At 46.4% G+C, this 15279-nt stretch overlaps 1 protein-coding gene across 4 annotated transcripts in view; it reads left to right on the top strand.

Moving 5' to 3' along the window:
* Positions 1 to 15279, top strand: part of mettl24 (methyltransferase like 24) — a 96245-nt gene extending 80966 nt beyond the window's left edge. For all 4 annotated transcript variants that reach the window (XM_067985030.1, XM_067985029.1, XM_067985031.1 and 1 more), the window contains one exon: positions 14430 to 15279. In XM_067985030.1, coding sequence (XP_067841131.1) covers positions 14430 to 14744 — 315 coding nt within the window. In that variant the 3' untranslated portion in view covers positions 14745 to 15279. The remainder of the gene's footprint in view (positions 1 to 14429) is intronic.

Genomic DNA, 15279 nt, shown 5'->3' with positions numbered 1-15279 from the left:
ATAAGGGACCAAACCAAACAAACAACCTGAAATAAAAACAGAAAATGCTGGAAATACTCAGCAAGTCAGGCAGCATCTGTGGAGAAAGAAACAGAGTTAATGTATCAGGTCGAAGACCTTTCGTCAAAACAACCTGATTAGTTTTTAATCAGATAATGACACCAACAAAGGCTCGCTGTTTCCCTATGCAACTAATGGCTATCTCTAGACAGAATTGTTTTTCTCACCTGACATGAGACCAAACGACGCTTTGGAGCGGATAATGGAGCAAGATCACTGTGCATCCGGCATGGTCATAGAATCATACAGCACAGAAGGAGGCCATTCAGCCCATCGTGCCTGTGCCAGCTCTTTGAAAGAGCTATCCAATTAGTCCCACTCCTCTGCTCTTTCCCTATAGACCTGCAAATTTTTCCTTTTCAAGTATATATCCAATTCCCATTTGAAAGTGAAGGACAACACCTCGAAGAATGCGGCACTCCCTCAGTACTGCAATGAAGTGTCGGCCTGGCCTGTGCCTTAGCTGTGCCAATGGAGCTACAAGTTGATCTCACCGTATAACGCGAGGTCAGACAATGTAAACTTTTAGACGGCACGTCCAGCACGTAGCGAATGACATGCAGGCACAGAATGTACCCTGGGTGGGGGACTTCAATGTCCATCACCAAGAGTGGCTCGGTAGCACCACTACTGACCGAGCAGGCCGAGTCCTGAAGGACATAGCTGCCAGACTGGGCCTGCGGCAGGTGGTGAGTGAACCAACATGAGGGAAAAACCTACTTGACCTCGTCCTCACCAATGTCGCAGATGCATCTGTCCATGACAGTACTGGTAGGAGTTTTTTTTATTCATTCATGGGATGAGGGCGTCGCTGGCGAGGCCGGCATTTATTGCCCATCCCTAATTGCCCTTGAGAAGGTGGTGGTGAGCCGGCTTTTTGAATCGCTGCAGTCCGTGCGGTGAAGGTTCTCCCACAGTGCTGTTAGGAAGGGAGTTCCAAGATTTTGACCCAGCGACGATGAAGGAACAGCGATATATTTCCAAGTCGGGATAGTGTGTGACTTGGAGGGGAACGTGCAGGTGGTGTTGTTCCCATGTGCCTGCTGCTCTTGTCCTCCGCGGGTTTGGGAGGTGCTGTCGAAAAACCCTTAGCGAGTTGGTGCAGTGCATCCTGTGGATGGTACACACTGCAGCCACAGTGCGCCAGTGGTGAAGGGAGTGAATGTTTAGGGTGGTGGATGGGGTGCCAATCAAGCGGGCTGCTTTGTCCTGGATGGTGTTGAGCTTCTAGTGTCGTTGGAGCTGCACTCACCCAGGCAACTGGAGAGTATTCCATCACACTCCTGACTTGTGCCTTGTAGATGGTGGAAAGGCTTTGGGGAGTCAGGAGGTGAGTCACTCGCCACAGAATACCCAGCCTCTGACCTGCTCTTGCAGCCACAGTATTTATGTGGCTGGTCCAGTTAAGTTTCTGGTCAATGGTGACCCCTGGGATGTTGATGGTGGGGGATTCGGCAATGGTAATGCTGTTGAATGTCAAGGAGAGGTGGTTAGACTCTCTCTCTTGTTGTAGATGGTCATTGCCTGGCACTTGTCTGGCGCAAATGTTACTTGCCACTTATCAGCCCAAGCCTGAATGTTGTCCCGGTCTTGCTGCATGCGGGCATGGACAGAGTCATTATCTGAGGGGTTGAGAATGGAACTGAACATTGTGCAATCATCAGCGAACATCCCATTTCTGACCTTATGATGGAGGGAAGGTCATTGATGAAGCAGCTGAAGATGGTTGGGCCTAGGACACTGCCCTGAGGAACTCCTGCAGCAATGCTCTGGGGCTGAGATGATTGGCCTCCAACAACCACTACCATTTTCCTTTATGCTAGGTATGACTCGAGCCACTGGAGAGTTTTCCCCCGGATTCCCATTGACTTCAGTTTTACTAGGGCTCCTTGGTGCCACACTCGGTCAAATGCTGCCTTGATGTCAAGGGCAGTCATTCTCACCTCACCTCTGGAATTCAGCTCTTTTGTCCGTGTTTGGACAAGGCTGTAATGAGGTCTGGAGCCGAGTGGTCCTGGCGGAACCCAAACTGAGCATCGGTGAGCAGGTTATTGGTGAGTAAGTGCCGCTTGATGGCACTGTCGACGACACCTTCCATCACTTTGCTGATGATTGAGAGCAGACTGATGGGGCAGTAATTGGCCGGATTGGATTTGTCCTGCTTTTTGTGGACAGGACATACCTGGGCAATTTTCCACATTGTCGGGAAGATGCCAGTGTTGTAGCTGTACTGGAACAATTTGGCTGGAGGCGCTGCTAGTTCTGGAGCACAAGTCTTCAGCACTACAGCAGGGATGTTGTCGGGGCCCATAGCCTTTGTTGTATCCAGTGCACTCAGCCGTTTCTTGATATCACGTGGAGTGAATCGAATTGGCTGAAGACTGGCTTCTGTGATATCGGGAGGAGGCCGAGATGGATCATCCACTCGGCACTTCTGGCTGAAGATGGTTGCAAAGGCTTCAGCCTTGTCTTTTGCACTCACCGCACAGTCCTTGTGGAGACGAAATCCCGTCTTCGCACTGAAAACACCACCTAACGTGTCGTGTGTTACCCTCACCGTGCTAAATGGGATAGATTCAGAACTGATCTAGCAGCTCAAAACTGGGCATCCATGAGGCACTGTGGGCCATCAGCAGCAGCAGAATTGTATTCCAGCACAATCTGTAACCTCATGGCCCAGCATATTCCTCACTCTACCATTACCAACAATCCAGGGGATCAACCCTGGTTTAATGAGGAGTGTAGAAGAGCATGCCAGGAGCAGCATCAGGCCTACCTAAAAATGAGGTGCCAACCTGGTGAAGCTACAACTCAGGACTACATGCATAGGAACATAGGAACAGGAGTAGGCCATTCAGCCCCTCATGCCTGCTCCGCCATTTGATAAGATCATGGCTGATCTGTGATCTAACTCCATATACCTGCCTTTGGCCCATATCCCTTAATACCTTTGGTTGCCAAAAAGCTATCTATCTCACATTTAAATTTAGCAATTGAGCTAGTATCAATTGCCATTTGCGGAAGAGAGTTCCAAACTTCTACAACACTTTGTGTGTAGAAATGTTTTCTAATCTCACTCCTGAAAGGTCTGGCTCTAATTTTTAGACTGTGCCCCCTACTCCTAAAATCCCCAACCAGCGGAAATAGTTGCTCTCTATCCACCCTATCTGTTCCCCTTAACATCTTATAAACTTCGATCAGATCACCCCTTAACCTTCTAAACTCTAGAGAATACAACCCCAATTTGTGTCATCTCTCCTCGTAACTTAACCTTTGAAGTCCGGCTAGCATTCTAGTAAACCTACGCTGCACTCCCTCCGAGGCCGATATGTCCTTCCGAAGGTGTGGTGCCCAGAACTGCTCACAGTACTCCAGGTGCGGTCTAACCAGGGTTTTTTATAGCTGCAGCATAACTTCTGCCCCCTTGTACTCTAGTCCTCTAGATATAAAGGCCAGCATTCCATTTGCCTTCTTGATTATTTTCTGCACCTGTTCATGACACTTCAATGATCTATGTACCTGAACCCCTAAGTCCCTTTGGACATCCACTGTTCTTAACTTTTTACCATTTAGAAAGTACCCTGTTCTATCCTTTTTTGATCCAAAGTGGATGACCTCACATTTGTCCACATTGAATTCCATTTGCCACAGTTTTGCCCATTCACCTAATCTATCAATATCACTTTGTAAGCAGTGCTAAGCAGTGGAATCAACATGCTATAGACAGAGCTAAGCGATTCCACAACCAACGGATCAGATCAAAGCTCTGCAGTCCTGCCACATCCAGTCGTGAATGGTGGTGGACGATTAAACAACTAACGGGAGGAGGAGGCTCTGTAAACATCCCCATTCTCAATGATGGCAGAGTCCAGCACGAGAGTGCAAAAGACAAAGCTGAAGCGTTTGCAACCATCTTCAGCCAGAAGTGCCGATATCCCCACCATCACAGAAGCCAGTCTTCAGCCTATTCGATTCACTCCACGTGATATCAAGAAACAACTGGGTCAAAATCCTGGAACTCCCTTCCTAACAGCACTGTGGGAGAACCTTCACCACACGGACCGCAGCGGTTCAAGAAGGCGGCTCACCACCACCTTCTCAACGGCAATTAGGGATGGGCAATAAATGCTGGCCTGGCCAGTGACGCCCACATCCTATGAACGAATAAAAAAAAGGGCGAGTGCCGAGGTCGGGGGTGGTGGTGGGGGAGGCTGTTACTGCCGGATGCTCAGCAGTCCTGGAGCAGCATTATGGGCTTCAAGACGTTTTGTTTCTCGTCAGGAGAAAAAAACAATTCTGTCCTGAGATAGCGATTAGTTTCATGGGGAGACAATCGCTGGTAAAGAGCTGCTAGCTTCCCTTGAAGTTCTGCCTGTTTTTTTTAAAAAATGGCCGTGTGCCGGAAAGGCCAATACCTACATCCGGCAGTGGAGGCCATTCAGAAGGAGTTCCTGGAACGAAAGATGACCTTATGCGGAGGAGAGGGCCACCAGTAATAAACGGTCACGTTCCTCACCGGGCTTCCCTTGAGGCAATTGTTTCAGATGGGTATTGAACGCCTGGACTCTGTTGGGGCCGCTCCGGATGCTTTATGGAGCTTTCCTTCATTATCCGAAACCTCAGGGCTTTTATGATCCCTGCAGACAGTCCTGCTGAATTTTTACGGTCGGAACTCATTATGCTTTTTGTGTTCCATTTCCCACCTGACAGCCAGCCAGATTGACAGGCTGGCCGACTGCAGGGCAGGAAAGCCAGTGGTAGAAGGCCGCAGTGAGGGACCATTGGGGACGGTCCCCGGCAATCAGGAAAGGTCGGGGCTTGGTGGGGGTGAGGGTCGGAGCCTGGCAATCAGGAGGGAGGGAAAGGTCAGGGCTTGGTGGGGGCGAGGGTCGGAGCCTGGCAATCAGGAGGGAGGGAAAGGTCGGGGCTTGGGGGGGGGGTCGGAGGATTGTGGCAGCAAGAAGGAGGCTGTGATCGGCAGAAGATTTGCTTGAGGGGCCGGTGGGGTTGGGGGGCTGGGGAGCACTCCTGCTGCTGGCTCACAAGGAGTGCCATAAAAAGCACTTACCTACTAGATCCGGCAGCTCCCGTTTCCATTTAGCTGCCGGGTTTCCCGATCCCTGAGAAACCCGGCAGGCAGCTGTTAAATTGCATGTTGGGAGCCTGATTTAAATATTATAATGAAGTGTCCTGTCTCTCAAGAGCGGGACACAGACTTGCCATGCAACCCGCCGCCGTAAAAACATTGGGGTCACATTTTGTGAGTTTTAATTTTTAACCCCTCTCGATCCTCTCTCACCCGTTGTGGTAGGTTACAATCGACCCCTTTATTTCTCCTCCTGTACCTGATTTGACTCTAATTCACCCTATTTCTTTCTCTGTCGTTCACTCTGTTACTTCCCCTATCCTTAAATTTCATTGGTTAAGGAGATAGACCATTGGACCTGACGTTCACGAGGTCTCAGATGCCTCGTTGATGTCGCTGTTATCAATTCGCATTGCCAGCAATTTGCGGCGTAAAAAATAATACGACCCGAAGGGTGAGAAAAAGAATCGAATTCACGACACTTGCCACGAGGTGCACTGCTCCAGCAATTTCTAGGCCAATGTGGGCCTGAGGGGAAATCCCGGAAGTGGCATCCCGTGGGCAGGAAGCAGCAAAACTGCCCCCTGTCTGATTTCCTTCCTGCGCCCGTTAGTTATGTTGGGGAACCAGTGAAACGGCACAGGAAAATCTGCCCTAGGGCTTTTTGCGTGGTTCCAGACCTGCACTATATCCTTGCCAGATGCCTGTTATGAAAACTCGTAAGTAAGTTCTTGGTAATAATTAGTCATTGGCTGTGGTGCTACCTCTAAATGCAAGGTATTTATGGGCTGTTACAAAAATTCCTACAAAATCCAAGAGCCCAAATTACTAACCCTCTAGGATATTTACTATGTGAGACCTAATGTCCTTTAGGAACATTTCAAAAAACATGGTGCTTAAAGCTAAGGTCTGTTCCACTTAACAGTTTAATCTGTTTAGTGTATAGGCTTTTCGTCTAACACAGCTGACTGAAAGCACTTGGGAAACAAAAGATGATGATTGTTCTGTTAAGGGACTACATCCAAATTGGATTTTGCCGGTAATTAAAGAGCAGTTCTCTAGGTGTTAATGACCATTTGTTCAGTCACCTGGATTGTCCAGTTTTGATGGCACCTGCTAATTTATATCCCAGTAAATGCCACTTTCTGGCCTTTTTCATCTTCTATCAACATTAACACGAACGCACCACTGCAGCAATCCTCCGCTGTAAGTTTTTAAGCAATGTCTGTAGTTTTTCTGAACCAGAATTCCCTTATTTCCTACAGCATAATCGAATGCTGCCCTTTTCTATCTTTCTGAGGATGGTTGGCATCACTTCTTGCTGGCAGGAAAACTAATTATAAATCAGTAGCTTTCCTTTCCCCCATGCAGTTTGAAGCACTGTGGCTCTAATTGTCTGTTTGGAAATGCTGCTTTTATAATACTAGTACCGGGAATAAAACAAAGCAGCCTGGGAGCTGAGAATTCGTGGGAGAAAAAAAAAATCAGTTTTATATTTTCAAAAGCACCGGTTATTTGGGGGAAGGATCTAAACACAATGGGGTTTATCCACATTATTCGTTAAACGGAAGTAAGGATGGTTCATTCAAGGCTGGGTGCAAAATTGACACGGGCAGTTGAAAGCTCGGTGCCATGTTTATATTGAGGATAGAGTCCAGACTTGATGTATAAACTAGAGTTGCCAACTCTGGCTGGATGTATTCCTGGAGGTTTCAACACATGACTTCCTCCCTCAACTGCCCCACCCCACACTCCCTTCCCCCCCCATTGGTCGCCCAACATGTCCATTCTCACCGGCGCACATCCTTCCTACACCAATTGGAAAGCGAACAGACTCTTCATTACCCGATTGACTAATTCTTGATTGTCAGTCAAACGGCCTTTTCTTTCCCAACACCAACATTTTTATAACTAATAGTGTTGAAAGAATTTTTTTTTAATGCCCCTATGATTTTTCTCCTGGATTGCTCCCCTCAGTATTCTGGAGATGAATCTTCAATTCCTGGAGACTCCAGGACAATCCTGGAGAGTTTGCAACCCTGGTATAAACCTGTGTGATTTGATTGAAGCTCGCCTGTTCATGGCTCTCCATGGTCATCATTTTTCATTTATATTTGTATGTGTGCACTTCATGCTGTACTGCCTCTGAGTCTTTTTTTTTACCCTTTTCACTCTGGATATTTTTTACTTCTGTGTTTCAAGATCACTTTCTCCCTACATTCTCAAGAATGTTTACACTTCCCCTGATAACTGGGTAAATTTGACAGCATTCCCAAAATAAGGAACTGAAAACCCTTCTTTAGATTGCTTTAGCTACTGATTGTAACCTATACCTCCACGGGGTCCGCTAAAAAACCCCCAGATTATCTGGCCATTATCTCATCGCTGTTTGTGGGACCTTGCTGTGCGCAAATTGGCTGCCGCGTTTCCTGTCTGTCTTCTTTTTTTACCTTCGAAAAGTGGCCAAATAACGCTACACTTAGACTTTGTTTCAGGCTTTAGCTGCCAAATGAATTAATTGAACAGCAAATGAACAAATGAATAAATAGCAGAAACGTAACATTATCATCAGTGCCAATTCCTCATGCAGTAGAAAATAATAGAGTTCACAACTCTGGGCTAAACTAATTGTAAACAATCTTCCTATGTAGTGAATCTTTTTCCCTTTTCTTATCGTCCATGGGGGGTTATATACCATAACTAATAGGGGTAAATGTTCGTCTTTACTGATGTGGATGGTAACCTGGTGGAGCGGAGCTCCCGCCTGGTCTAGAACCGGCCTGATTCTCCTTCCATTGAAATCATGAATTTCTTTCTCTACTTCCGCTTTATAAACTTGGCCATGTCCTGCACTAAGGCTTCCCCCATTAAAAACAATACCAGCATATATGTTGTTTGAGGTACACGTGCGACCGAATGCCCAGGGGTACCTGTGTCGCCAACAGCTCTACTCCTGTTTTTCTACACATTTTGTTCGCCCCTCTCCCCCATGCAGCTCATGTGCTTGAAAAACGCAGAGGAACCCTTTCTAGTGTCACGGAACTCTGAGAAAGGCAGCACATTATTCCTCGATGCCAGAGGGAGTTTTTCAACTTCCCACTTTTAACATCCAGCCATTTGGTTTCTCGTTTTCCTCCCTCACCCGACACGTTCGGTGTTGTTCGGCGCAGAGCTGACATCACTCACCCGTCCTTCCTGCCTCTGACATAACTCACCTCTCCCGACCCTTGCCCCCCCAATGAAGGTCGACTAGATTGATTCCTGGGATGAGAGGGTTGTCCTATGAGGAGAGATTGAGTAGAATGGGCCTATAATTCTCTGGAGTTTAGAAGAATGAGAGGTGATCACATTGAAACGTCTATAATTATTAGAGGGCTTGACAGGGTAGATGCTGAGAGGCTGTTTCCTCTGGCTGGAGAGTCTAGAACTAGGGGTCATAGCCTCATGATAAGGGGTCGGCCATTTAGGACTGAGATGAGGAGAAATTTCTTCACTCGGAGGGTTGTGAATCCTTGGAATTCTCTACCCCAGATGGCTGTGGATGCTCAGTCTTTGAGTATATTCAAGACTGAAATCGATAGATTTTTGGACACTAAGGGAATCAAAGGATGTGGGGATCGGGAGGGAAAGTGGAGTTGAGGTCAAAGATCAGCAATCACTCACCTGCCCCTCCCTGCCTCTGACATCATTCACCTCCCCCCTTCCCTATAATATTTAAGAATGACCTGTGCCATTCTACTGGCTGTAAGGAAAAGAAAGTGAATCATAATCCCCATCTGCAGATGTAATTTTGTTTTAAAATGCATAGCTGGCCTGCTGTTTTGGAGAGAAAGGACCATCGTTTTCTGGGTCAGATGTGTGCACTGTACTTAACAAGTAAATAAATTTTTATTTTGGAGAAAAAGTCAATTTACAGGCCTTGAATTTACGAGCAGGTTCCACTAAATTCCAGCAGGAGTCCGGTGGAATGCACCAGAAACGGCAGGGACCTTGTAAGGCCAAATCCGCACCGGCTCCAGGATTTCCTGCTCGGCCTGAGAGGGGCTGAATCTCCGCCTGCCCCTTCCAAGGCCTGAGAGACTAAAGGGGTGGTGACTCTGTACGCTGGGAGCTCGCACTTCCCTGGGTGATAGGGTCCAAGCACATTACCAGAGGTCAGTGCGTGAGAGAGAGAGAGATGAGGTGTACCGGCCCCCAAGTGGACGCAAGTGGGCTGTACCGGGGAGGGATCCAAAGCTGAGGAAGTGGCTTGGACCCTAAAAGAAAAGAAATTTTTTTTAAAGTTGGATAAGCCTCTTTGCACAATAGGCTGAGTGGGGGGTGGGGGGGAGGTGCAGGAGATTGTATAATAGGGGCCACGGGGAGAGGGCCAAGGCACCCCCACCAATAGCGGGCAAATGCTGGATTTTTCAGCTGCACGAAGCAGGCGGGTTTCAAAGATGTGACTGTAGTGGAACGGGCGGCTGTAGTGGGACAGGCGACTGTAGTGGGATGGGTGATTGTAGTGGGGCGGGCGGCTGTAGTGGGACAGGTGACTGTAGTGGGACGGGTGATTGTAGTGGGACGGGCTGCTGTAGTGGGACGGGTGATTGTAATGGGACGGGTGGCTGTAGTGGGGCGGGTGGCTGTAGTGGGACGGGCGACTGTAGTGGGGCGGGCGGCTGTAGTGGGGCGGGCGGCTGTAGTGGGACGGGCGACTGTAGTGGGGCGGGCGGCTGTAGTGGGACGGGCGACTGTAGTGGGGCGGGCGGCTGTAGTGGGACGGGTGACTGTAGTGACGCGGCCACTCGTGGGCATCTTGTAAATTGCACGTCCTCCTGCTGAACCCACAAACCCCGGCAGGATGAGTGCTGGATGGCACCAGTGGGCACAATTCCCTCATAGCCTCTGGGATTGCATGCTGCAGATTTTCGGGACTATAGGATCTGAAATATCAAAACACCGTTTAACACCGAATGCACATTTCTGGATGGCATTAATAAATATTATTAAATATCTTCACTTTCAAGACCACTAATTTGGTTATGTCCCTCTGAAACATCCCATGCTTTACAATGAATTACTTTGAAATGCAGTCATTATTATAACTAGTAAAGATATAAATGAGCAGTTAGTCTACATTTTGACCAAATGGTGCTATAGGATCTTTAACATTCACCTGAACAGTGCCTCAGTTTAAAATGGGATCCAAAGGATGGCACCTCAGGCAGGACAGCACTCCCGCAGTACTGTGCTGAAGTGTCAGCCTGGATTCTGTGCCCAGGTCCCAGAGTGGGGCTTGGACCCATGACCTTCTGAGGTACAGACACGATGGGCCGAATGGCCTCTTTCTGTGCCGTAACTTTGTATGATTCTATGAAGTATGCTACCACTGAGTCAAACTAACAGTTAAAATAAAATAACGCTACTTATGATTTGATTGTTGATTTCCTTTAGGGTGAGATTGCACCACTGCAACAGTGCTGTCAGTTTCATTAAATCGACCTAAACCCAGCTGCCTTTTGACAAACAGAGTAACAACATTTTTATTTAATTCCCACCTTTTTAACTAAAACACTAAAAATTTCCTGATCCACTGTTGGAGCCTGGCCCAGCTCATCATCTTGCTTACTCTGTTGTTCAGGGAGATGCAAATTGTCCCTGTTTCCATGGAAACACACTGTGCAGACGCAGATGCAATGGACTTATCTTTGCCTGTTATTGTAACCAACCCTCGGGGAGGATGGAGACTGGCAGGAACATTCTAATTGAATGTGTGCTTTCCCTCAATCCATTTTAAAATTGGATTTAAAATTTTGAATGAAAATCAAGAGGAACGAGAGCAAATAATAATTCCACTTAACATTATTCAATAACATTTGCAGCTTGCTACCCTTTCAATATGCATGTTTATCCAACTTACAGCCCCCTTTTTAATTTAAAGGTTTCACGTCAGTCAGTTCTTCCTGTGATATCGTACAAACTTTTGGTTTGGTGGTGGTTGAGAGCCATTTGTTGTTCAGTAGAACGGCCAGCCTCCCGACAGCTCATGAAGCTCAGTCTGGAGCATTTAGGGCTTTTCCAGACATATTTTTGGATTGCACCTGGGAAGCACAATTTTTTCTTTGGGAAGGAAATAAGACTTCAAATTTCATTTGCACACCATTGTATTACATTCAAATGTGTTCAGCATGGTAGAGATCGGTACCTATGAGTTATTTGCTGCCATCCTATTGACCTAATTCTATTACTTTCTGGTGTTTGCACAGATGTGTACACGTTTGAATAAAAGTCTTTCAGGGTAAACACTTCGTCAAATTGATTTCCTGCCTTCAGCAACTATTGTTGTTTTAAACCATACTACATGAGATGGTCCTGCTATGGGGATTCTAGGAGTAGGGGGCACAGTCTAAAGATTAGAGCCAGACCTTTCAGGAGTGAGATTAGAAAACATTTCTACACACAAAGGGTGGTAGAAGTTTGGAACTCTCTTCTGCAAACGGCAATTGATACTAGCTCAATTGCTAAATTTAAATCTGAGATTGATAGCTTTTTGGCAACCAAAGGTATTAAGGGATATGGGCCAAAGGCGGGTATATGGAGTTAGATCACAGATCAGCCATGATCTTATCAAATGGCGGAGGCAGGCACGAGGGTCTGAATGATCTCCTCCTGTTCCTATGTTCCTATTTTAAGCTTCTTTTTACCTTAATTTTATCTTGGTTTGTATTCCCTTGAGTTAAGAAGCTTGAGGAGTAATCTAATTGAGGTGTGTAAATGACAAAAGGATTCGATGGGGAGAATACAGAGAAGCTGCTACTTCCGGTGGGAGAATCCAGAACAAAGGGGCACAATCTTAAAATTAGAGCTAGGTCATTCAGGAGTGAAATCAGGAAGCACTTTTTCACCCAAAGGTTAGTGGAAATCTGGAATTCTCTCCCCCAAAATGCTGTGGATGCTGGGTCAATTGAAATTTTCAAGACTGAGAGTAGATTTTTATTGGGTATGGGTATTGGGAGATATAGAACAAAGGCGCGTTAATGGAGTTACGGTACAGATCAGCCATGGTCTAATTAAATGGCGGAATAGGCTCGAGCGGCTGACTGGCCTATTCCTGCTCCTATGTTCCTATATCTGGATATATACGTGTGTGATGCTTGTGGAGAGAGTATTTGATACATTAGATTCCTTTGATTGAACACTTTAAGGGTTGAAGCAATTTGTTTGGTTACGAGAGTTCAGTTAGTGGGTTGGGGTTAGCAGTGGTGTCCTGCCTAACCACTCGTCCTCTTGGCTAAGACCGTTGTCCGTGCTAGATATTGGGTGGGCCACTGTGTGCTGTCTTCCTGTTTTGACCTGCTTTCTCGCCCTGGGAGGTTGTTAGCATGTGTGGGGGAAGGTGCTGGGATGGGGGGGGGGCGGGGGGTGGGGTCGGCCATGGGAACTTCTGACAGTATGAGCTTTTTGTTTACGGAAAATATCTTCCCTTGCATTTAGCCTACAGCAATATTCACACTGTAGTCTTTCCACATTGCCTGTGGTCTGGAGCCCTGATTTGTTTCAGCATCAATAGATGGGAATGCAGGTTTGATCTCTTTGCAGGGTTCCTGGCCCTAGCTGAGCTGCTGTAAACAGAGCCCCCCCCCCCCAAGACAGGAGACAGAGAGAATTGAACGGTGTCTCTCTCCTTCCTGCTGCTGGTTGATTCAAAGTGGCATTGACAGTAGCCTGGAAGCAGTTCATCAGGCCGTGTGTAGGAAGTGCGTAACCTAGGAGACTGAGGCAGGACTGAGAATAAAAAGAGGAATTAATGCCCTTAGAAAAAGGTGGGGGTGTGGGTGTGGGGGGGAGGTGCCACAGGTTTTATATACTCTCTACTTTAATTTTTGCAGACCCACTAATTCCTGTCACGTTTTAGTGAAAACTAAAATTAAAAGGAGCCAGCCGGCATTAGGTCGGTAAATAGACTGATCCCATTGTCACAAATATTCAGATGTACAGCAAGAGAATCCCCTTTAGTCTTCATGTTCCACTCCACTGAAATGGTCGAATGTGAGGCTCCATGTGGGGACGCGCTCTAAATTATATTATTATTTATTATTTATGAAATTATTTGATATTTTTTTAAATGAAGCAAATAAATTAAAAAGGAAATTATGGGGAACTGGGAGGCAGTGTGTTACAATACTGATGTTTGAATCCATTTCAGACTCAAGGGATGAAAGGCCAGCCGCTGACAGCTGTAAGTGTTCTATGTGCAACGAATTTGGGCAAATTCAAGCCAGTCCTCAGCATAAAACTACCCAGAATTTGGTACTAATTGCTGATAAATTTGTTCTGTCACTCAGAGAGCCCATGAAGTTGGCTAGTGTGGGGAATGCAAATACACTGCTGTAGTAGATGCTGGGAAATTGGGGATAAAGCTTATTGCTGGGACAAAATAGAGGGAGGTTTAGTCTGCATCTGGTCTTCCTGGCAAGTAACATTCATGCCACACAAGTGCCAGGCAATGACCATCTCCAACAAGAGAGAGTCTAACCACCTCCCCTTCAACGGCATCACCATCCTGGGGGTCAACATTGACCAGAAACTTAACTGGATCAGCCACATAAATACTGTGGCTACAAGAGCAGGTCAGAGGCTGGGTATTCTGCGGTGAGTGACTCACCTCCTGACTCCCCAAAGCCTTTCTACCATCTGCAAGGCACAAGTCAGGAGTATGATGGAATACTCTCCACTTGCCTGGATAAGTGCAGCTCCAACAACACTCAAGAAGCTCAATACCCTTCCTAACAGCACTGTGGGAGAACCTTCACCACACGGACTGCAGCGGTTCAAGAAGGTGGCTCACCACCACCTTATCAAGGGCAATTAGGGATGGGCAATAAATGCTGGCCTCGCCAGCGACGCCCACATCTCATGAATGAATAAAACAAAAACCTTGATGCTGATACAGGGTGCCAAAAGTAGAAAAGTTTTCTATTCCCCAGCACTGACAGACATCACTTTAATGGACACAAAGTAAAAAAGATAAATTTGTGAAATTAAAAAAAATTGTTACTTCTTGACGCTTAGCTGGGGTTAGTACTGAATCTTACACTAAAGTGCCACTTTAAAGAAACAAATACTCTTTCTTTGGTGCTCGTTATAATTAAAATTCCCCTCTTCCCCTGGGGTGTTCAGCCTAGATTTTGTGCTCAAGTCATTGGAGTGGAGTCACTAAGCCATCAGGGCACTGATCAGTTTGATATTGATATAGTGATTTAAGAATGCACATTCCAATGAATCTGTTTTCCTTTCCTAGATTGATGTTCTCAAGGCAGACATGGAGAGTGCAGAGTGGAAGATTCTGGAAAACCTAATTCTGGAAAATGTCATTGAAGAAATTGGACAGTTGGTTTTTGCAATACATCTACACTGGCCTGGGTTCGAGGTCAGCGGAGACGACAGTGATGTTGTTCGGTATTGGTACAGTCTTCTGAAGGAACTAGAACTGAGGAGCTTCAAACTTTTCCGCAGTTACAAGAACATAAATAAGCCACAAATCTTCCTGCAAAAGCAAGCTTTCAATGCTAGTAGCAGCTATATACTCAGCTGGGTCAACACCCAGTGGAGATAGTATTGAATCAGGAGATACAGAACACATTGGTAACAAGCTGAACTGACCTATGTGTTGTGAGGACAGAACAGGCAAGATGCTACTGTTTCGACTTCCAAGTGCTCAAATTGAGCCACCCTATGAGGCATACATTATGAGAAAACTATCGGAGATCAGCAGTGTGAACCTGCTTCAGGTATATTAAACTATTCCAAAGAAACGAAGGCTTGAGTTCTTACGGCAGAACAGTTTCAGTTGTCACCGTGGCTGCTTATTTACAAATCCTTGCTCGGTGTTATGGCTTTCTCCAGACAGTAAACAGGGCCGGCATCTGATTTGGATATTACTGGAGCAGAGACATATGCAGCAGTCATGATGTATGTGTATAATATGGACAAGCTCAGCTGTTAGACACATTAAAGGCCAAAGGTAATATTTGTGCAATGTGGAATGTATTTATGGGTGACCTGGTTCTCAGGGTAGACAGTTGCCAACATTGGTGACAAAATGATATACGCATTACAGAAGGAAATAAAAACATTCAGGAAAGAAATTA

The sequence above is a fragment of the Heptranchias perlo genome, chromosome 5 (assembly GCF_035084215.1).
Source record: "Heptranchias perlo isolate sHepPer1 chromosome 5, sHepPer1.hap1, whole genome shotgun sequence".
NCBI classification, from domain to species: domain Eukaryota; kingdom Metazoa; phylum Chordata; class Chondrichthyes; order Hexanchiformes; family Hexanchidae; genus Heptranchias; species Heptranchias perlo.
Note: the sequence above shows the minus strand (reverse complement) of the source record. Positions and strands in the feature narration are given on the sequence as shown.